The following is a 24,158-nucleotide window of genomic DNA, read 5'->3' on the forward strand; positions in this document are numbered from 1 at the left end:
CAGGGGCAAATCCATTCCACAGCACTCAGCCTGAGTAGCTGGGCAGATGCTGGAGGAAGAAAACCTCTCCCCCAGGCCACTGAGGAAACTTCTCCTTGAGACTGTCACCACCTCAACCCCCCCTTCACCCCTCCTGCCTTCAGGGCAAGGAGGAGACCTGTGCAACTGCAGATCCTCCAGCCCTGCTCCCACCACCAGCCACTGCATGCTCACATGCAGAGCCACTGTGGAGCTGAGCCGTGCACCACACAGGGTGTGAAACACATGCACGGTCCCACCAACAAATTCCGCCTCTGCCATTGCCATCTGCAGCCATGGAGGCTGGGTTAAGATGCAGGAATTCATAAAGCTTAATCCCACAGGCTAACTGTGAGCACATGCTGCTCTCTATGGGAGAGGATTTGTTCCTGACCTTCACAGCTGATCAGTTTATGCCCCAAAGCTTGAGGTTCATTTATTTTTAGTATTAGCTTAGTTTACATGGCTACAAATATTATTGGTCATAAAACGATCCCGCAAGGAAACACAGTTAATTATTTAACATCCTGTGTGTAAAGGAGCGGACACACCCCTGCAGCGCCTCCTGCTGGTGATTCTGGGAATTAGCTCTTCCAGCATCCTGGAGCACCCCCTGCAGGCCGGTGATCCACTTGTCCTCTGGCCCCTGTGTCCCTCCCGGACCCCGGTGCCCTTGTATCTGGGGTGCTGCCCCCTGACAGTACACCCCTCAGTACTAGGGTCTCCCCTCCCTGGGGAACCCCCATCCACTATCCCCACCTCACCTCAGAATAAGGCCACTGCCAGTCACCAACCAGCCCCCGCTCCCTGGGGCAGACTGCAGTATAGGCCACTCAGCACAAGCAAGGTTGGGTTTGGACCTGCTGCCTTGGCCTACCCATGGGCTGCCCTCTGCAACCCCCAGTACCCCTTGGCCTCCTACTAGGCTGCAGCCTGGGGCTATCCAGGCTGGAGCTACCCAGCTTGTCCCCAGCCCTGCTCCACCCAGGTACCCTGTCTCTGCTCCCTGCAGGCAGGCCCTTCTCTCTCTGAGTGCAGAGAGAGACTACTTGGCCTCTGGCTCCCAGCCTTTTTATACGGGCCAGCTGTGGCTACTTCCCCAATCAGCCCAGCTTTTAGAGCTGCAGCCCTCTGCCAGGGCTGTTTTAAGCCCTTCCAGACAGGAGCGGGGTTATCACTCCGCTACACTGAGCAATACATAAACTCCTTGGAATTGCTGAATCACCTTCCGAGTTCACCTCTTCTGCCTCCCAGTTACGTTAATTTACTACTGATATTTCCTTGTTACTCCATTAACTCTCTTTTATGGATACCATTAAAACCTTATCCTATCTCTGTTTTTTACATGGAAAAGATTTAGTACATTCAAACAAAAAAATCACTCCAGAGCTACGCACACGTAATTCAGGAAACACTAGGCAAAGCTACAATGACATGAGTGTCCTTTTACAACTACCATTACAGCTAAAGAATTCCAAGGAACATTTGCAACGCATTTACAGACTCGAGTTTTAAATTCCTTCAGACTATGGGGGAGCATCCAGTTACTTGTTTCACCAGATACTTTGAGTCTTAATTTAGTCAGTTATTGGTCACCAATGCCTTGCTACACTCCATGATCTTAAAATTGCCAACCTTTTCTACCACTGGTACAGCCCCACTGGTGACAGCAATGGTAGAAGCGCTAGTGGTTAGCAACTCCTACCTTGAAAGCTACCATGGCAACAGCTCACACAGCAGAGTGACCATGGAACATACATACATATGGGACATTATATACGGTGTTTGAGATTTTGCCCAACCTGGCGTAAGTGAGGAAGCAGCACGTAAAACAGGCACCATGAATGCAAGATCCTTCTGAGATGCAAATATAAATTGCATCAACACTGTGACTCATTGTTAGGTGTGACTTGCTAGCAAGTGTAAGGAAAGCTGTCCTTTCAAAGCAGGATGACAAAAGCCTGAGGAACTGCAAAGGCAGCAGCCAGGGAAGCAGCATGCAAATCTCTGAAATCTCTTGGCTCATGCTGTGTCACCTAGACACTCTGGCACCGAGAGTGAAAGATTCCCACAGAGCCACGTACAGCTTGCTTGCCATCCTGCATATGCCACTTACAATGATGCCTAGATGCACAACAGATGTATCTACATAAACTAAACCTCTTATGTACAAGAGCTAGTGTCCACTGGCCTTCTGTATTTATCCTTTTCCTGGTGACATGCAGGACTGACTGGCACTTGGCCACATAGCATGGTGCGCTGCCCATGGCTAGATAGCTCCTTGCCACTGCAGTGGGCATACCTTCCGGCCCCTTGCTGTGCAGCAAATACATCTGAATTTCCACGGTGGTCACCACTGGACAAGCTATAATTGGAGTGGCATTTGGACTGTGCTGCCCCTTATTCTGGGGCACGTGGGCCATTCTTTTGGGTTAGCTGGGTCCACGACTTTGTTGATGGCTGGTATAGCTCAGGTGGAACAATCCCCTAACTTACAGCAAGTTAATTTAATGCCTTTCCCGTCTTACACCACTGCACGTGATCTTATCCTTTTGGCCTAGACATGCCCCCTTTCTCTGCAGGGCATGATCCTTTTCTTTCCCTTGCTCCCCACTTACACCTTCCTTTCAACTTGTACATGACTGCGCTGGTGCATCTCAATGCCCATGCTTTGCCCAGTTACACAGCTCAGGGGCATAGGCATAACTGAATAAGATGCCATTTACAGCACTACAGGATTTGGCTTTTTAGTGATCAAGATGCTATCCTGCACCTTCAAAGCTCTCTGCCTCCTCTTATTTCCTCCAACTCCTGCATTCTACCAGGTCAGCGGTTCTCAAACTTTTGTACTGGTGATCCCTTTCACATAGCAAGCCTCTGAGTGCAACCCCCCCTAATAAATTAAAAACACTTTTTTATATATTTAACACCATAATAAATGCTGATGGCAAAGCGGGGTTTGAGGTGGAAGCTGACAGCGTGCGATCCCCCATGTAATAAACTCACAACCCCCTGAGGGGTCCTGACCCCCAGTTTGAGAACCCCTATTCTGCCTCTCTCTCTCTCTCATTTGTCTCCTTCACCCAATCTAGACTTTATGTTACACCATACGCTTGACACAATATTAATTTGCACTATTCACCCCCCCTTCCACCAAGCAGATGCTAAAGACCCACCTATTCCATGAAGCATCGCAGCTTTCTGTTTGTTTTCTTTTGTGCTTTATTGTATCTGCCACATCTTTAGTTCATCAGCAAGCTGAGGGTGGTGTCTTGCACACTATTGTACACTAACAGTGCTTCATAACTAATAAGAATGGGGACTGAGTCCTAATAAACAGAATACTGTGCATACATCCAATGAAACACAACATGTAAATCAAACCTTCAGTTCGTTCTTTAAGACAAATCCTGCCCCCTTTTCTACAGCTGCAGAGGGCCACAATGCAGCAGAAGCATTAGGTGCATTCGATACAGTGAAAAGTTGTGAGACACTCAGACACTACAGTAATAGAGGCCATACATCAGAGGGGTAGCCGTGTTAGTCTGGATCTGCAAAAGCAGCAAAGAGTCCTGTGGCTTTTGTGGAACAATCCCCTAACTTACAGCAAGTTAATTTAATGCCTTTCCCGTCTTACACCACTGCACGTGATCTTATCACGTATTGGAGCATGAGCTTTCGTGGGTGAATACCCACTTCGTCGGATGCATGCACGTCGGAGGCCATACAATTACCCAGGAGTCAGACAGACAGAGGAAGAGTGGTTCTGCTGTATCAGGAGGAGGCACATGGTTTGGGGAACTTATGCAGGAGACAATACCCCTGAGTGCCAGAAAACAGTTCCATAGTGGCTCCCCGTGAGGACTTGTGCAGCTCTGTTTGTGGGCAAAGTGGGATGATTGAGTGGTGGAGCCAGACTGGGACCAACTGATCTGTTGCTGTACAGATCCACCAGCTACTGCTCTGCTCTGCCCTGAAAACCGAGGGTGCAAGAACATGAGAGGCAACTTCATTTTCAGGTCTGTAATGATAACTGCGAGTGAGTGGAGCCACTCCATTTGCTTGGGAAGAGGGTTCCTCTGCTGGAGTTGATGGAAATCCCCAATGCAGAGTATGATGCGTAAGTTGGACACACACCGAGGGATTTTACCCATAAAAAGAGAATTATTTTTGTGAATCTGGCATGTAGGTAGCAAGTGATGGGATCATACAGAACACAGAAATATAGATATAAGTTTTGGGTTAGAACGAGCAGCCATTTATCTGTATGGATTCACTCCACATCCACTAGAGTTGCAGGAATAATACCCCCTGTGAAATGGATGCATTTCCAATTACAGCTGCATACAAAAACTCTTATGTTGACAGCTCCTCACTGAAATAAACAGAAATCAAAATCCAACTTGCGGTTTCTTGATAGTCCCAACCTGTTTAATTTGTAACCCTGATAAGAATCGGTTATCGTAAGAGCATGCGAATGGGAGCAAAAGGCCAGGTCTTTTAGGTTAAATTGTACTATTATCACTCAGCTCCTATGCAGAGGGCAAAGAGTAAACTTCCATGGCAACTGCAGAAAAACAACAGACCCAGGTCTGCCTGACCTGTGGACTTGGATGGAGATTTAATGGTTTCAAAAGGGGAGGAAAATCACAGCTCCCTTCGCTACTGCTGTGCCCTCGTTAGCCACACTTCATAGCTCAAGCTGATCCACAGAAAGACTCTCCTCTGCCTTCCCTTTCTCCCCTTGCTTTTCCCACTCCCGTATTTTCTAACCCTATCTCTCTCTCTTCTCCCCATCTGACTTCCTCTCTCGTTTCTCACTTTTGCTTCATTGATACTAACAAGCTGCATGTTCAGCCGAGGATACTGATGGAAGGATAAGTGGGAAAGGCCTCTTTTCTCCCACGGGAACCAAAGGGAGTTACTCAGACCCTGCGGCAGGAGAATCTAGTTCAGGAGTCAGAATGGGAGACCCTGGGCCCAGATGATGCATAGGAAGCTCTAAAACTAAATGCCTAAATGAGTGAGTGAAGGCAGAGAACCGGGTACTAACTCTAATAGCTTGGAACCTTCTCTTCAGTTTCTATCACTGATGCCTGAGATGTAGCATACTGTATAGTACAAGGCTCCAGCCAGCCTGGCCTGTTCCAGAGGGGAGCACATGTGGAAACAAAATCTTGGAAAAAGAAAGCTAAATCATAACCACCATCTAGAGAAAGAGTCCCCTGGTATAATCCAACAGGCACAGACACACAGAGCTGTAGAGCTGATTTGGATGGTCAGCACTGCTAGACGGAAGAGTGACAATATGGAAACCGTTTTTTATCTGAGACAAGTGAACCAGACAGGTAGAGAGATTTCATACAAGTGTAAAATAATAATAGATAGGAACTTCACTTAGAATAGAGGAACTGGAAAAGCTTAACTCACCGAGATCTTGGTGAAAATATAGAGGAGCAGAGAAAGGACTGACAGATACATCTGAATCCGTCGGCCGCCAAACCGCTTCTTGAGATATTCTGGCATCGTCAACACCTGCAGAAGAAGAGGGAGAAGAATTCATACTACGAGCAACAGACACAACTACCATAGTTCATCAGCAAGCTCTTCCACCCAGATACCACACTGATAAGTGCACTAGAAATTAAGAAGGCCAAGGAGCAGGCGCCTCCGAGAAGCACAGAAAGGCAGAGTCAAATGCTGCTCATCTTGGGATCTCAAAGACAAAGAGACCTTGTTGTTTAAATATATACAGACATAACTTATGTAGACTGCCTAACACATCCAGGTCTCTCTTCCCATTGACAATGGTTTTGTGATGGTGTTAGACCCACACACACACACAACAAAATGAAACAGAAAGATTGAAACAGGGAACCATAAAAGATATAACCTAGTGTCCATACTTACCCCAGCCTTGATGTAGATGGGAACAAACAACCAGCCAAGAATCACCACAAATATCAGGGCCTATAACCAAGGAAAGAACAGCTGACTTAGCCTCTGGTCCTGTCACCAGCATTTTCCAAAGCCACATATCAGGCTGAATGCCAACTATAAACATTGCAGTGAGTAAAATGGTGGCCAGTGACGGCACCTCAGCCTCATTCTTTCTACCAGTCTAGCATTTTACAGTTGGAACTCCAGGGGTGAAATCTTGGCCTTACTGAAGTCAATGGGAGTTTTGCCATTCAGTTGAATGGTGCTAGAATTTCACCCCAGGTGTCCAACAGAAGCACCTAAGGAAGAGTCCCCAATGCAGCAGACTTACTGGAGTATCAAAAATAAGGTTGCTTTGGCATTTGCCCCATGTCTGTCCATGGGGAAATACATTTGTAGTGTATCTCACACTGGTCTTAAAACTTCCTTCTGTTGCACTATCCCACTGCAGCTCCACTAGCAGTAGCAATCAGAGCATTAGCATACCCTGGATGCAGGCATTTTAGCCACTGCTTCACCTAGCCTTGCCAAGAGCAGGTGTAGACAACATGGTGGTTAGAAGACTAGCAGCCCACAGAAACCTTTGTATGGTGACAGATGACTATTGCTACCACCAGGAAATTTTAAGAAAGTCTAGCACTGCCCCGGCCCCCTTTACTTAGTACCTCGATCCAGTCTCCAAGCAGCCACAAGAAACAGGTGATTCACGCGGCAAGCCTGGGAGAGAGGGGGAAAAATGGAGCGGCGGCGCGCTCGGGGGAACAGGCAGCAGTGCAGCGGAGGTGAGCTGGGGGGGGGGGGGGGAGGAGCGGTTCCTCTGCACCCTCCTCCAGGGTTACTTCCTGCGGCCCTCCCCGTGCCCCCCACCGACGCAGCTCACCTCCGCTCAGGGCTGGCTCCTGGCTTTTTGCACCCCGAGCAAAAAAAAAAGAGCCGGAGTGCCGCCCCTTGGAAAGTACTGCCCCAAGCACATGCTTGGAGCGCTGGTGCCTAGAGCCAGCCCTGATTCCAATGTGTGTATCGCTCTCAAGTGAGCTTCTACTCCCTTCCCCATGCACAAAGAAGTTCAGAACTATATGGGGCCATATTTTATACCCAACACACAATTCTATTTTTAAGAAAACCTAAGGAGGGGCTTGCAATGGAGTGCAACAATCAGGGGGCATGGCCAATAATTCTTCCAGCGTCTAAGGATCCAAGGGAAAAACAGGGCTGGATCCCAAGGATTGTGCTCATCCATGTTCCCCCCTCACGACGGGTCATCCCAGAGCACCAGGTAAACAGCAAAATGCTCTGCAAGGAGCTGTGCCCCCAATTCCTCTCCAGGGAGTAGTAACATGTGATGCAAATTGCACCTTATGACCTGCGGATCTAAGAGGGGGAAATACAGCATAAAGGGTGTGTTGCGCAACTCCTGCATCTCCTCCTGGTGCACATACTGAGTCCATGGAGAGCTACAGATAGACTGATTGGGGAAAGGAGGCACATTATCTTACCCTTTTCCAAACCCTTATGGCCCTTCTGCCAATTCCGGGCAGTAGTTGTAGTCATTTTAATCAAGTGAGGTGTTTGGTTATAGACAAGGTCTGCCCCCAGCAGGCTGAGAACAGAACAGCACTGATAGCGGATTACAAGGTAGCCTCTGAACTCCTTCGCAGCTGTCCCTTAGTGGGAGGGGAATGAGAAGACAGAGAAGGAGAAAGGGGCTCTTGGGATAAAGAAAGGAGTGAAGACAACATTGAATTCCTCACTGCTGGGAAGAAAGAAAAAACGATGACAACTCCCCCCAACTCCTACACGCCAATCTCCCAGCAAAATTATGCAGAGGAGATCATGGTTTCCTAATATAGCAATGGACTTTTCTTTCCCCACTAGCTGGACTAGAGGTGGGAGTGGTGAGAGAGGCTGGGGGAAGGGAATCAACACAAAATGTTCTTGTGGTGGGTTGTTCTGCCAGTCGCCAGCCCTGGGGGAAGCAGGTGCTGCTGGGCGAGGGCTCTGACAACATTGAAGTGAGTTGGATTTTTAGACAATGTGGGCTCACCTGATCTCTTTGGATACCTCCGAGGTTACAATTTTATTGACATGTGTACCACTTACGTTCCATTCAAATCCTCCAGTGGCAATTCCTGCAGCCGCTCCTGTGCCTGCCAAACCCACAAAGTGCCCACTGCCAATGTTACTGGCAAACAGAGACGCACCAATCTGGAAACAGAGAGAAGAACAGACTTGGTTCATCGATCCTGGGCTCAGGACAAATATCTTAAAAGCCAGTGCTTATTTAGTGTTTTCAGACTTCCTGTGTGTCATCACTTAGGAATCTGAGTGCCTGACAACCTTGAAGATCCCCCAATATTTTCTCCTCTTAAAACCCAACATTGCAGCCATCATCCCTACAAGCAAGGAGGACATAACAGGACATTTCATATTAACTCAGCCAGAGGGGAAACTGGTGAATGGTAATACTCCCTCCTCCACTGGAGGTGAGCACGTGGCCTCCACCCATACAGAATTATGACTCTTTGGAGAACTTGTCCAACTAACACATGGGTGATGTATGGCCCTGGCAGCTAGGGCAAAAGACTGATGTGATATGTCTAACCTGCTCCAAGGACAAGTGGCTGATACCGCCAGGAAAATCAGATACAGCTCTTTGGACTTAAGATCCAAAAGCCATTAAGGCCGGCTTGTGTCTCCAGTGGGAAACACCCTTTTTACACTTGGTTTGCTTTCATCAAGGGGGCAATAGGTTAACTGAATTAGATTCTGGCAGCTGCTATCATAGGTATAGCACTGCACCCAAGGGCATCTGTAGTACATGCGAGTGGCAGCTGATCATGGATTTGCAAATGAGGAATGTTGATATCTAAGACCTGTAAACATTTTATATTGATCCCACAGAGAGAGCAACTGCTGATTGGAGAGATGCCAAAGAAAGAGAAAGAAGTTAGCGCTGTATTAAAAATAGACAACAGCGATTCACAGGAGGGAGATCATACCTAAAAAGTCTCATTCTTCATCAAACAACTCAAAGAGACAATGGGAGAAGATGGAGAGAGAAGCTGTGAACATCATTTCCCTGTACTGAGAGTTTTGCAGGCAGCATAACACAGCAAACCATGATTTACAAGGTCAGGAACTGAAGTATTAGGGGTCAGATGCTTGAATAAGAGGGGGAAAAGACTGGCTTGGATATTGCAAGCAGAGGGTACACATAGGGCCAGCTCCAGGCACCAGATGAAAAAGCACATTCCTGGGGCGGCACATTGTAAGGGGTGGCATTCCGGCCAATCTCGGGGCGGCACATTTCGGCTGCCCTGCCATTTTTTTTTTTTTTTTTGCGCTTTGGCAGCCCGGTCCGCAGCTCTGCCAGTCCCAGCCCAGCCCTGCAGGGGCACGGACCCCAGCTCGGGTGGGCAGGAACTAGCAATCCCTGCCGCTCACCGTGCCACTGGGCTCCCCAGGACACGCCACTCCCCGCTGCCTGCACCGGCCTCCGCCTCCCATGCCGCTCTAAACCCGGCCCAGCCGAGCCGCCTTTAAAGGAGCAGCTGAGCCAGCACCTCCTGCAGCCCCCGGGAGAGGCACCCCACGGCCAGAGGGGAGAGCCCCTCTCGCCTGGCTGCGAGCGGGCTGCAGCGCCTGGCTGCCCATGGGCGGAGGGAGGGAGCGGGCGGGCGCCGCCCTTCACCCCCCTGCAAGCCACCTTGACCGCCCTCCACACGCTCCCTGCTGCTGCCGTTTTTTGGGGTTTTTTTGCGCTTCGGCAGTCCAGCCGCCCTTTTTGTTTTTGTTTTTTTTGCTTGGGGCGGCAAAAAAGCTAGAGCAGGCCCTGAGTACACATGAGCTGCAGTGATTAGAAATGAAAAAAGGACGGTCAGTGAAGTGTTTTTCCCCACTCCTATTTGTTCAAGATCTAGGAGAGACACAGAGAGAAAAGAAACTGTAAAAAGAGGAAATAAAGAAAGAACAGTGTATAAGGGAGGGGGTCTGAGTACTGACCAGTAGCTACTGCCCTTTGATAATTAAATATAATAATCACCTCTCATATCTAATATAGACCGTTCATGTTAAAGGATCCCAAAGGGCTTTACAACGCATATATAGAGTTCCTGTGATTAACATACTTTCCTCATCCACTGTACAGTTAGTTGGAGTAAGTTTACATATCTATTGTAACAGGGAGAGATACTCAGTGTCTGCCACTGAAAGAAAGGTTGTAGGGTCCTGGGGGTCTGAAAGGTAGGGGAGGCAAAAATCCCTAATCACTGCAGTGAGCTCTGCAGTGTCACAACAAAAAATAACTCAATCTTCCATCTTCAATCTTAACTTAACTTCAATCTTCTTTTTTGAAACTCATGTGGATAGGAGGGGGGGGTTTAATATAGAAATTAGCTACTGAAAATGAGGCTTATATTAGTGAGGATATGTCAAAGCCAGGAATACAATCTACAGCTCCAGACTGCCAGTCCTGTGCTTTAATCACTAGATAATTCTTCCTGCCACATTTTATAAGCAAGATATGCCATGCATGCAACAAAACTGAACAGAGATTTCCATAACTTCTTTCCCCATCCCTATTTTCTCCTAATTTCTTCATAGTGATCTCATGTTTTCTTCCAGTCTTTGTGTGAAGGAACAGCTCTCTCAGAACTAAAGAGAATTTCTGCATTTGTTCAATCCTGGATTTCCTCACATTTTTCCAATCAGTCTTGCCATCAAGAAACGTAACCTCTTTGTGACATCATAAGTGTTTCCATAGTAATGATTTGTGATATAACAAAACACTAGTGGCATCAGTGAATGAGTCAAAGAGGAAGAGCAGGCTAATTATAAAGATGAAAGCTCCTTCATGTGGCCAAGATTATAACAGGGTTCAAAAAAGAGCTAGATAAGTTAATGGAGGATAGGTCCATCAATGGCTATTAGACAAGATGAGCAGGGATGGTGTCCCTAGCCTCTAATTGCCAGAAGCTGGGATTGGGCGACAGGGGATGGATCACTTGAGGATTACCTGTTCTGTTCATTCCCTCTGGGGCACCTGGCATTGGCCACTGTCAGAAGACAGGATACTGGGCTAGATGGACCTTTGGTCTGCCCAGTATGGCCATTCTTATGTTATGTTCTGAAAGAAAAGGGATTCATTGTCCCCACGTACATTCAATCCTGGACTTCCCCTGTGCTTTCCCATCAGGGCCCCAGAGTGGGAATTAAGCTTTTATCTTCCTTCGGACCTGTGAAAACATCTAAGAATAATAGCTCAGCAATGACATTACATGCTAAGTTCTGAGATACTCAGATCATCTACAACGCTCACTGATGTCAATGGGAACTGTGGATGCCCAGTACCTCTCAGGATTTGGCCAATAGGCCTGATCATGTTTCCATTGAAGTCAATTGCCACTGCCTTTAATGGGAAAGGAGCAGTCTCTAGAAGAGAGAACAATGTTAATGTCTTTTAAAAAGAGAAGTAGGCAGGCTTTTTCCCCTCAAAGAGAGATTTTAGCCGCACCACCAGCAACTGGAACTCATTGCTGAAAAGGCTGGCTTCTGGGCAAATATGAATGTTTTTTATCAAAACTTTATTTATCTATTTGTGGGAAATTCGACATCTTGACCTTTACCTCATCATCAGCTATTGTTCACTCAATCCCCTGCAAATAAATTATTAAACCTCATTCTGAGTTATTAGGAATGCAGTCATCAGAAATGATTAACCACATTATCTTCCGATTCTCATTAAATCTGTTCCTTCCACCCTAGCTCCTGCTTTAAAAGCTCAAAATAGCCTTTTTAACAGTCACACTGCACTTTCAACAGCTTCAGGTGACAAAAGCAGCCAATGAAGAGCCCAAAATGACAGCTCCAGCTAGCGTGCCTGGAGTGCCCCTAAATGTGGGGCACACTGGAGCACTCACCCTCACAGGAACATTTCCAGCTTTACCCAAGCAGTTCTGTATTTTCTCTGTTGATTTTTAAAGAAAAATACAAAGCCAAACAAAAACCAATGCAACTAGCAAAAGATTTCAGTTAACACAACAGTCATTATTCCTGGTTTCAGAACAAAGCAATGCAAATATTACAAATCTATTGCTTTGTATTTCTGTTTCTCTCTCTGATATAGAAAAGACCCTTTGCTGGAGGATCATAAGATCAGCGTATATTAGTTACAAATGTAATTACGTGTGTGTGTGTGTGTATATATATACACACATATATATACACACACACACACATATACAGGGACACATCTTTGAATTCAGAACTGTGAAAATAGATTTCCATTGTTTGCTCCAATACTTTTGTAATTTGTAGCGAGAAAAAGTTATGTGATTGAGGTTAGCTGATGGTTGGCAGCATCTATGTCAGTTACTATGATTAAGGGTACATTTATGTCACAGAGGTCATGGAAGTCACGGAATCCATGAGTTCCAGAGACCTCCCTGACATTTTCTGCTTCAGCTCCTGGAGCCCTGTGGGACCCGCGCAGGGTTCCAGCGAGGGGCGACAGCTTCCGCAAGGTCCCCCTGCAGGATTCCAGCGACAGGCAACAGCCTCCCCAAGGGGCCCTCCTCAGGGTTCCAGCGACAGACGATAGCCTCGCACGCGCGGGGGGACTCCACAGCTCCCAGCCACCATAGTGGCAGGAGAAACCATGGAACTCAGCTGCAAAAGTCACAGACAGGTCACAGCTTCCATGAATTTTTGTTTATTGCCCATGATCTGTGACTTGTACTAAAAATAACCATGACAAAATCTTAGCCTTAACTATGATTAGCTAAACTAGAACATCTACGTAAAGCAGGTGTCTAAGGGATTCCACTTAATATTTAGAGCTGGGATCTTCGAAGGAGCTTAATTCCCTTAGGCTGCTTATGCTTGTTCAATTCCAGCCTTGTTCTAGAAACATCATAAACATCATGAGCTGTACAAGGTAGGAAAACTGAGACTTAAACTTTGGATTGTCCGCAACAGGGCTGGATACTGAATCTGATCAGTCAGAGTAGGTGAGTACTATAATATAACCCTGCATTAGCTAAAGGATTCTGACCTATTTTCCAAGCTACTCTATGTTACCATACAGTTGTTCCTTCACAACAGGGCCAGCATTACAATTTTCCGGAATCTGGCCATTAATCACCTCCCCTTATTTCAGAGGTATGATGAGTTAGACGGGGTGTGGTTTTTTCTTTTCTCCTCTGGACTGATCTGAGAGATACAGAGCTTGCACAGGTTGCGAGGCCCTGAGGATACACTTGCTCAGCCTGTTTTCCTGCTGAGGGAATTGCAAGGAGTAGGGTTCCCTCCACCAGTTAGCACTGGGACTCTATTTCAGGAAGGATGGCCTAGAACTAGGAGAAGGCAGGAGGGTTTGCAAAGGAAGGGGCCAATTGTTCAGCTAGTGAGTGATAGTGGAAAGAGAGAAAATGAAAGATTGGGGAAGGGGAGAAGGACTGGTGGCAGGGAAACACAGGGTAAAAAAGTGAACTGGGAAGAGAGAAGGAGAGAAAATGTGGAACATTAACTAGTTTAAAATCTTTTGACAAGGGCTCACTACTCAGGAAATTACCATCAGGCTGCAGCTATATGAAAGTAACTATATTTTACATGTTATTAATTAATCCATTCACATTATTTTCATTCACTTTTTGATGCCCAGAAGTCCTGGTGCTTGCTGCCCCACAGGCCTCATAAAGACACTTTGCCTAGCAACCTAAATAAAAATTTCTTAGTCCCTACAGTGTGCTATACATACCACTCCTCTCCTAACCTCATGCTGGGCCTCTTTTGGTGGTGACTTTACCGTTGTGGAATGAAACTGGTTCTTCTACTTCATTCTTTGGGACACAAGTGTATGAGTGCAAATCTACAATTCTCCCCACCCTTAAGCATATTGCTTAGCTGGCACCTCTGTAAAATCTCATTGTATATCTATCAAGACTCAGGTCCTTAAGAAAGGAAAACAGGTTTGCTATTCTGCTGCCCTCCTCAGGACTCCATGTGTTCTACATTTTGCATTTTAAATGCCACACAATTCTTTAACTAAAAGAGATGGACATGCATCTCTCAAGAATCCTAGGCTTTGTTACACTGTGTATTCACGGGTGTCCCCCTTGTTGAAGTGCAATTATTTACCTCTTCAAACCTTCAGTTGTTTAGGCATCTCACTGGGACTTCATCTGAGCATGATGGGTGTGAGATCAACACAGCTGCTGCTACTTGCTAGCAAGCCAGCTTGATACTTTACCCTTCCACTCTCAGGCCTGGGCTACACTAGTGGGGGGGGGGGGGTTCGAACTAAGATACGTAACTTCAGCTACACTATTCGCGTAGCTGAAGTCGAAGTATCTTAGTTGGACTTACCTGGCCGTCCTCACGACAGCGAGTCGACTGCCGCGGCTCCCGTCCACTCCGCTTACTCCTCCTGCGGAGGTGGAGTACGGGCATCGATTAGTGGATCGATGTATCGTGTCCAGACAAGACGCAATAAATCAATCCTCGATACATCGAACACTACCCGCCGATCCGGCGGGTAGTATAGACGTACCCTTAGATATGCAGGCACCAGACCTAATGCCTCCCATCTTGGGAAGAGGCATCCCACTGAAGGGCTTGGAGAAATCTACAGGTGTTCGATTTACTTCATTATTTTCTTTCCTATGAAAGTTTCACTTTGATGTAATGTATGGTTGGTCTTTTTACCTTGAACAACCATCATTGTGTTCTCCCTATCTCCTGCTCTAGGCCAAGACTAAAAGTGTCTACGTCACCTAGGGACAGGAAACAAAATATTTATCCCCAGTAGCCACCCCTAGGCTGCTTACAGCCCTGCTAAATTCAACAAACAGGCAGAACTTTGAGTATACAATAATCCTCTGGACACAATGATCAGAGAAACCTATCCAGTGGGCAATAGCGAAGCATGGCCATGTTAAACTGAAGTGAAAATTACCTGAATGTCCCAATTCTCTCCCTTTTCTGACTGCTGAATGTTACTCATTTACTGTTGCCCTAAGCCTTGGCCTGTCCACCCCATAGGTTAATATGTCACCGATCCTGAATGGGAGAGCTAATTTAATTTCTGTTTTAAGGGTAACACACAAACAAGTCTCCATATATTTCCCAGTTACCATTAACTAAACTCTTCGTGTTTAACAATAACTTCTGATCCCTAAAGAATTTATGTTCTTTGGTTTCTCTGCTCCTTTAATACTTATTCCTTAAGAATAGATTAGGTTCTGACATTTCTTTGTGAACCAGAGCTCCTTGGTATTTGAGGCCCTGACTTGACATTTTTATTATTGTGTATGTTTATTTCCAGGGCCCTGTCAATACTGAGAGATTGGCCACATACCCAGGATATCAAGATTTCTGTTTGTATACTTCCCTACACTGGTAAGACAATGCACTGTCTTCAGCCAATTATCTAGCTGAACTCCTCATCCTTCTAACTAAAGGGTGGGGTAAGGAAAACTCAGTTTCCATGGTCAAGGGTTATGATGTTGAAAGTTGGCTTTTGAAAGGAGCCACAAGTAGCTACAACTGAAGTAATCTTGAGAGCTAAGGGTTACCAGGTCCAGACACATGCACTGATCGTCGGAGCCTTAAAGGCGCATGGGACCCCAGTAACTAGCGAGTGCTGAGAGAATGCAGAATCGGTCAACGCTACTCTCAGCTGATGTGGCAACTCATGGTGTCAGACGCCATCAGGTGGTCGAGGGACATCTACATAGAACATACCATGGACATCGGCAATACCAGGAGGGATGAGCTGGCATGCCGATGAGAAGTGCAGTCAGGAAAGTAACAGATACTTTCCTCGTGGATTGTATTTTCTAAATGGACGACCAACCTAATTCTCAATAGCGAGGGACAATCTCCACTCATTGATATATTTTGTTTTCCACAACCAAATCTCTGTACAACCTTTCACGAGTGATGTACCCGAGTATTCGGATTCTAATATCTAAACTGTATTGTTAAATCTATTCACCTAAATTTGGGTTATTGCTGACTATGTACTCTATGTATCATATGACTTAAAAACTAACTTTATAGTTGTGGATAATCTAAGCACTATACCCAGATGTACAGACACTCTTTTCCCAATCTATGTATTATATAATTTTTTTAACATTAGGTTTAATACAATTTTTAAATCTTTTATTGGACCAACTTCTGTTGATGAGAGAGACAAGCTTTCGAGCTTACACAGAGCTCTTCTTCCAGTCTGGGAAAGGTGCTCCCAATCTCACGGCAAAATGCAAGGTGGGACAGATTTTTTAGCATAAGTAGTTAGCACATATTTTAAGGAACATTCAAGGTAGAGTGGCCCGTTAACACCTCTGCAGTCATAGGACATACATGTCTTTCCTGAACATCTGTGCCTGAATCCCAAGAGCAGGCCCAAGGAGAGGCCACAGCTTTCATGGCCTATGGGAATGAACCATGGACCTCTGGCAATCAATGAAAATGTGAGTTAATGAGAGGATTCAGTGCAACTATTGAAGCTATTGAATCCAATTAATCTCTGGCACTGCTGACTTAAGGGGAGCAATACTAAAGGATGAATTGGGCCCACAGACTGGATGGAACAGCTAACCAGTGCACACTCTCGTCCTGGTAAATGCCAACCATCCTCAATTCCCATTAAAGTCAATTTTTAAGCCAAACATTTGAGCCAAAAGTGGGCAGTTTTTGCCTAATTCAACTGCATTATCCCCCTTTACAGTTAGAGAAACTAGACAGAGAGGAGAAAGTGACTTGTCCACTCACACAAGCAAGTCAGTGTCAGATGCCAGATTTCACTCCAGTTCACCTGATTGAGGTAATAACTTTTATTGATAATATCTTTTATGTTATTATTTCGCCCATCTTGTCTCTCTAATATCCTGGGACTGACCCGGCTACAACTACTTTGCATATAGCCCCCTCATCTAGTCTACTAGATCACAGCTGTGCCATTAAAATTAACAGATTCATAGTACTGTTCCTATCAGGAAGTACTCCTGGAGAAGCCACAACTAGAAACTTCTATGCATGTGAAATCAACAAAGAACAGGGGAAAAACACCATCCTCATTTCTTTTCTTAATCCTCAACCTATGCCCGTAGCTGCTTGGTATAGCAGGGAACAGGATGACAACTGAAGCATGAAATTAATCCAATGGAAATTTAATTTCTATACTAGGTTATTAGAAATATATTTTCTTCTATTCTCTGTTGCAGAAAGCAATGAATCGTGTAAGCAAGTCAAAAGGAACTAATATACTATGGTAGGAAGGGTCCATTTATAAAGCAACATCCACATCTACAGACTTGGGAAATAACTCACACAGGTTTCCCTGGAACATCCTCACATGGTTATAATCACATATGGCACTGCCCCAGGGTGAAACCAGGAAGTGGCACTTTTCTAAAATATTACATATTGCATTAGCTGTTGCAGCACGAAAATGGCATTTCCTGCTTCGTTTGAACTTTTTATGTTATTTTTTCCCCCTGGGAGGCTCAAGCCCCACCCAGACTCTAAAACTAGGAAAAGGGGTTTTCAGAATCTCACACTCCCTTGAGCAGAGTAGCCCTCCAGAATAGTATTGTTAATGTAAGTGTTTAACTAGGGATTTGAGAGCTTGCCATGTCTTTTGCCTTGGTGCTGCCAAGGGTGGAGAGGAAGAGATTTCCTGTTAGGTCAGAGGGAGGGTATGTAGGTGTTCCAAAGTGAAGGATTAATGAGAATGTAATCAGGAATGTACTTCCTCAGTTGCACTGAGCTCACAGGGAGGAGGCAAAGATGGCTCTAAGCAAATGTTAATCCTGGAGACAATTCTGGCAGTACAGGATCATCCCCTCTGGCCTCTGATATGCCTCCTACATGGACAAGAGGTTTAGGCGATGTAAAGCTGGCTATATTGCTTTATGGCCCTGGGGGACTCCCCTGTGTCAGGGGAATTTCCAGCTGCCCCTTTAGGGAAGCTTCAAGTCCCCTTTGTTCTTTAAAGCAGTGCAAAGGGGCTCACCGAAGCCTGAGGGTCCAACCCATGGTGGTTTTGCGCTTGTAGACAGACACTGGGCTGGATACCCCCACTGCCTTGCACCTTGTGTTGTCATTTGCACCTGAATGAAGGTTGTTTTATACTCACTGTTCACAGGTATAAAGAATTACACAAAATGCAAAACAGCAGAGGATCAGGTCTAGAGCATTTACAGCGAGTCACGCAGGGGTCCTGACTTATCAATATTATCCATTTTCATGGCAGTGTCACTCCATTGATTAAACAAAACAAGTTTACCTTAAAATAACTTTGAGATTCTCTATTTCACAATGGTTTCTATTAAGACCTAAATTTTCTCAGGTCTAATCTACTCATGAGTTCCTCCTCCTGCTGGGAAATACAATGCTCTTATCATTACAGTGGCAGCCCCAACTCCTCCCCAATTCAGGCAACACTGAATGGAGACACTGAAAAAGGGGCAGGAATTTCTGAAAATTCCTACAGTCAGTAAATATTTATTTAGTTCTCTAAGGCCCCAATCACGTCATTGGATTCACATGGACAGAGCCCTGCATCAAATTCCTCTCAAGTGCAAAGGTCCTGCTGCATGGGTCCAATTGCAGGATCAGGGGTAGATTTTATAACCAATCGCTGAAGTTTTCCTTCCAAGCTGAACTGCAACGATGATCACGAAAGTACCATATTAGTGACACCTAGACAATTCATCACATTTGTCTAGAAGATTTTCTGCTTTCCCAGGAAGTTTCATTCACTAGAGGAAGTGTGACCTAATGGAGAGAGCACTGGACTAACTCAGGTGACTTGGGTTCTAGTCTCAGCCCTGCCACTGAGTGACTTTAGGCAAGTCACGTCTCCCGTCTGTGACTCAGTTTCCCCATCTTAAAATGGGGATAATGATACTTCTCTCCTCTGTAAAGCATTTTTAGATATACAGCTGAAATGTGCTATATCAGTGCTAAGTACTATTATTATAAATGTAAACTCCGATTTGTTATCAGCAATTTATTATGAACATTCCAGGGTTCTCTCCTTGCAGTGTTACAACAAAGGATTAGATTGCACAGCCATGTAAAGGCAATACAGCAGGACCACAGAAACCACACCTACAAATCATTTCCTCCCTGTACCTTGTACCTAACAGCAATCACCTCACATGAGCCAGACCCTCAGTGGAAAACTTCAGTGTGTCCAGAGAAAATAGTAATTACATAGCATTCAATAAAATGCTGAATGATAAAGTGATGAGCAGCCAAACATTGTGTGTGGTGTGGAGTGAAAGTACAATTCCTTTGTGCGCACGCGCACACACACACAGAGTATTGCAGACTTACCGGCCACCACACCATGCTCCGTCCAGCTAGGAAGAATCCACCCACAGTCCCTCGGTTTGTTGAGAGCATGGCCTGGAAAGAAAAAAAGAACTGGTTAAAATGTTCAGCTCTAATAAGCCAACTATAGCCTGATGGCATCAACAACCAGGGCAGTGATGAGAAAGAGGAATCAAGGTAATGATCAAAAAGGGCCAGGGAAGAAAGAATCTGAGGGGAATAATATGACCTGACAATGACTGAGCAATGATTCTTATATCAATCTATAAATTAACCATTCCAGCTTTATTGCTTCAACTTTCATTACACAAAGCCTGCAAAACCCAAATCTAAACACCGCACATGTTAAAATACAATGAACTATACAATAAAAATAAAACAAGAAATGCATCACTAACCAAGGGCCTTGCCTGCAAACTGTCACTCATAGGAGCACTCCTTGAGGTGAGCAGGCCTCAAAACTGCCGATGTAGCGAGTTCTATGTTCATGCACTAGAGATGCCATACCGAGCTTTCTTACTCAATACTAGTGTGCTCCAGAGTTTCCCTGCAGGAATCTACTGCATGGCAATTTAACCTTTCCTGTTCTGATTAGATCAGCAAGGAACCCGCACTTCACTTTTTAGCCTTTCTTCACTTCCACAGAGTAGCAGTTAAGAATTACTTTCCTCGCTCTCATTTTATATGTCAGGAGTGACTTAATGGGAAATTTCCCTCACATTTTTCACAGGGCCTGATCCAAAACCCTTTGCAAACAATGATCCTTTGGATTGGGCCCAGAGAGTGTGTGAGAAAAAGTGAGCCAGATCATTGATCCTAATATAGAAGCAAGAAAATAAACAAACAGGGGCATGTTTCACTACATACAACAGTTGAATCAAGACACATTTAACATTAAGCTTCTTAGAAACTATTCAGAACTACAAACTTCAATGCTCCAGTGCCTGACATGCCACCTACCAGCCCTCTTCTGCCCCATGAGTTTATGTTACAAAGAATTACAGTCAATAATAAATTACAATAATCATACTTCAGGTCACATTGTACCTTTAAGGCACAAGCCTGATTCCCTCCCAGAGCTCCCCAAGATGCAATGGAGGCATTTCTGATACCAAACCTCTTAGAGGAGAGCACGCTGCACCCTTCTGAGTCAATGGACAGCTTGGCTGGCTAGAATGGACTGATGGGGGGACTCCTGGCCCTGCCTCCTCCCCATTCTTCCCTGCTCCTTTGAGGTTGCTTGCGGCCCAGGGTGCACTAGGAAGAAGCAGTGCTCTCATGGAAGGTATGGACCCTCAATTGTGTTTTGCTTCTGTGGGAGGTGGTGGGGGTGGGTGGAAATAAATGGCCAGGCTGTCTGGTACAATCCAACCCTTGGCATTCAATACACTCAGCCAGAGGTACAGGTGCAGGTACTTCACATCTTCAAAGTGCTGAACAAACATTAACTAGTTCATTGGCATCAAAAGTTAATCACTTTTCAAAACTCTGTCAAGCTGCTAGTGTGGAAGATTTTGTCTGCAGCTGCCTGCTCTGTTCTATGGCATGGACTCCTGGGTTATTTCAGGGGAGTGCACAGGTCACTGAGGGGCAGGTTTCCCTGACTCATTCTGTTAACTGCTGGCTCTTTCCTCAAGGGACTAGCAGAATTTTCCCCATGGACAGTCTCTGATGTCTCCTCAGATAGAATACAGACTCTGTTCCTGAAAGGGATATCAGCTCTTCAATCTAGTGACACACAAGTGTTTTCCACTAAGGCAACATTAGTACAAATATTATCTGCCCTTTTCCTTTGAACCCTGCAGAATCAAGATTTATTCTAATAGGACAATATCTGCCTTTCACCTTTTAGATGTGAAAGAATTCTTCTCTCTAAGACTGCAGTCTCCGTACTTCCCTCTGCATCATCAGCATGCTTCAGGAGGAGGCACAATCGTATCTGCTTTAAACAGAAAAGACCCTAACACCAGCAGCACTTGTCCTCACTGAGATTTGTTCCTCCTCAGAGTATAAATGCACCTGCTCTTTGCAGTGAAGTCCTATTGATGAAAAGCTGGCATTCTCCTGCGTCCAGACCATGTCTGTTCTCTCGTCCATTTCATATCCATCCCGCAACAATCCCCATCTGCCACTCCATTACCATCTCTCCTCTGCCTTTAGCTCTATTCCAGTCCCCACCATTTACAACTCAGTCCAGTATTCACCCCCCACCTTCCTACCACAATCAACCCCACTGCAACCCCATTTACCCCATCTCTCACACTTCACTCCAACTATTACTCCATCACAAATTCCCATTTGCAGGCTCCTCTGCTCCATCCCCACTCACCCCTGCTACCATCCCATTCCCATTTGCACCCCCACTCTGTTCCTTATGTCTCCACTCTAATCTGCTAAAAATGTCCACTTCACCATTATCCTGATCTCCATCCATTGGCCCTCTCCTATAGTTCCTTCCCCATCCACACCCCTCCTTCACCTCAGCCCCATCTATCCTCCCCTCCACTACCATCTTATCATCTTCACCCCCAATCCAGATCTCATACCAGGTCCTACTGCCCCACTGAAGCCCAACTTAATCCCCATCCTGACACCTTTCAGCTCATCCCCCAGTTAAGCAGCAGGCATTTTACACAATTATAGTTTTAATATATGAAGCCATTCTCCTAAAACCCAATAAACCACACTTTCATTAATAAAGAAAAATCCAGACATACCCATAGTCCCACTGCTAGGACTACCACAAAATAGATGACTATGACTGAGATGTCAGCAGGGTTATTGATTTTTTCGGAGGAGTCCATCCTGCCTGCTTCTCCAGCGCCTTTCCTTCTTCTCTCCTTATAATGTCTCTCACAGACTTCAGGTTAATGATAAACCCCTGTCGTCCCCCTCTGTCTTGTATAATATATAACTTTAGATACACTTGTTTCACTTGTATGGGTAACAAAGTGAAGCTGATGCTCTTTCCTGAGCTGGGACTGTCTCCAAAAAACTGCTCCCCTATTACAGCTGTTGCTGATTTCAGAGCTAAAGACCGACCCGAATTCACATCCCCTGGAGAAGGTGCTCAGAGTTGTTGCAGACGGAGAGCAGGTGTCTGGGAAGGAGTGAGCTGTGGAAGGAGTGGCTTGGACATAATATACCCAGTGTATGCACCTCACTGTTTGCAGATACTCTTCCTGGATAGGTTGTTCCTGTAAATCTGGTCATGGAATTAATTGTTTCCTTGAGAAATTGACACTTACCAAGCCCAAAGAAAGAGTGACTGACACTTAGGGAAACCCCACAGTTCCATGAGCTAATACTCCTGCTGTGCCATCCCTCATCCCAGCAGGAATACACAATGGAGGTACAGCCCAACATTTCTGGAACAAGACAATAGGAAACCACTATTATCTCTTACATCTAGCTCTTTATAGCGATATGTCTCAGCCATAAATTTGAAATCCAGAAATGAACGCGCCCCTCCCCCCCCCCCGCCGCAGTGTTCAAAACCAGGGTTTTTATTCTGCCCACTGTGGCAAGCTATGATGTTCTAATTCCAGATTCAAATAACCCCTAAAGTTCAGTGTTACTTAGGTATGGTCCCAGATGCAGTTATTTATTCTTTCTTGGACTTGAAAATTAGACCAAACAAAATGATCTGATGCAAAAGAGAACTCAAAGATGTGGGGCAGGCTGTGATTGTCCACGGAGCTCCTAAGTCACTCAAAAACAGCCCCTGAAAAGGGAAGTTTCCTCAGCTCCCTGTGATCCTCTCTCATTGAGCAGGAGGTGGATACCACAGCCAAGATCAGAGGGGTGCAGGAGACGTAGGCAATAGACAGGTGTAAGAATTTCAAGGTTCTGGGGATAGCTGAAAGTCTGTCTCCACCTTTGCTTTATCCCACGCAATCATAATTCATTTACAGTTCAGTAGGCTGCCAGCCAGGAATTGATTGCCACGTTGTATTTACCCTAAAGAGAATGAACAGTACAGAACATACAAAGCATAGTGGGCTTCATTGTGATCTTGTACTGGTTATATGTCATTGATTTCAGTGGAATTACTCCTGATTTTCAGAAGTGCAACTGAGATCTGACCCTCTGTTGTTAGGGAATCCTTTCCAAGGTGTAATTATCCTATGACATTTTGCTTTTTTTCTAAATTCTTAGTAGTAGTAGTAGTAGCAGCTAAACAGAAGCGTATCTATATGTAAAATACCATAACAAAGGACCATTAATCTGATGTTATAGAGTAAAACAAGAACTCCGTCTTTCTCATCTATACATTGCAATGAGAAAGGCACCTATAAATTTCCTACAAAATGCTATCCTCTGATAATTTAGGCACCTCTTCAGCACAGACTTATTTGTTCTACAGACAGGCAGTGAAAATGCTGTTTGTAAAGCCAATAGGTGAAAAAAATAACCCTAAGAACTGCTTAGCACCCACAATTCCCATTAACTTCAACCTTTCCTGTTGTCTGCTCCAGAGAAAAAGGTCTTATTTACTAACCCTAATTACCAGGCAACAGTTTGCTAAGGTAGGATGTAGCTGGCCTTTCATACAAAGGCTGATGCAAATGGATTCCCATGTGTCCTTGTAACAAATGAATTGTTTTATTTTCACTCACTCTTAGTTCATGAATTGAATTCCAGTTTCAGCTCCTGTAGCCACAACAAACTCTAACATAAGAAAATAGTAAGTTGTGGAGCACATGGGCCTGATTCTCCACTGCCTTGCCCCCTGAGTTGTCATCCACCCCTGTGCAAACCATCACTAAAGAGACTGTAAGATGCTACTACTGGCATAAGTGAGTGGAGAATTCTGCTTTACACCCACTGCACACACTTTGGCCAGGTCTAGATGA

At 45.3% G+C, this 24,158-nt stretch overlaps 1 protein-coding gene across 1 annotated transcript; it reads right to left on the reverse strand.

The window, feature by feature from the left end:
* Nucleotides 1-5,439: 5,439 nt before the first annotated feature.
* On the reverse strand, nt 5,440-22,538 carry LOC117888231 (sodium/glucose cotransporter 1-like). The gene is made up of 5 exons (XM_034791457.1): nt 22,020-22,538; nt 19,306-19,377; nt 8,059-8,163; nt 5,929-5,988; nt 5,440-5,553 (listed from the first exon to the last, which is right to left on the reverse strand). The coding sequence occupies exons 1-5, from the start codon at nt 22,104-22,106 to the stop codon at nt 5,440-5,442; spliced, it is 438 nt and encodes a 145-aa protein (XP_034647348.1). The 5' UTR covers nt 22,107-22,538.
* Between the last annotated feature and the right edge of the window lie 1,620 nt (nt 22,539-24,158).

This window comes from Trachemys scripta, chromosome 15, assembly GCF_013100865.1.
Source record: "Trachemys scripta elegans isolate TJP31775 chromosome 15, CAS_Tse_1.0, whole genome shotgun sequence".
Lineage (NCBI taxonomy): Eukaryota > Metazoa > Chordata > Testudines > Emydidae > Trachemys > Trachemys scripta.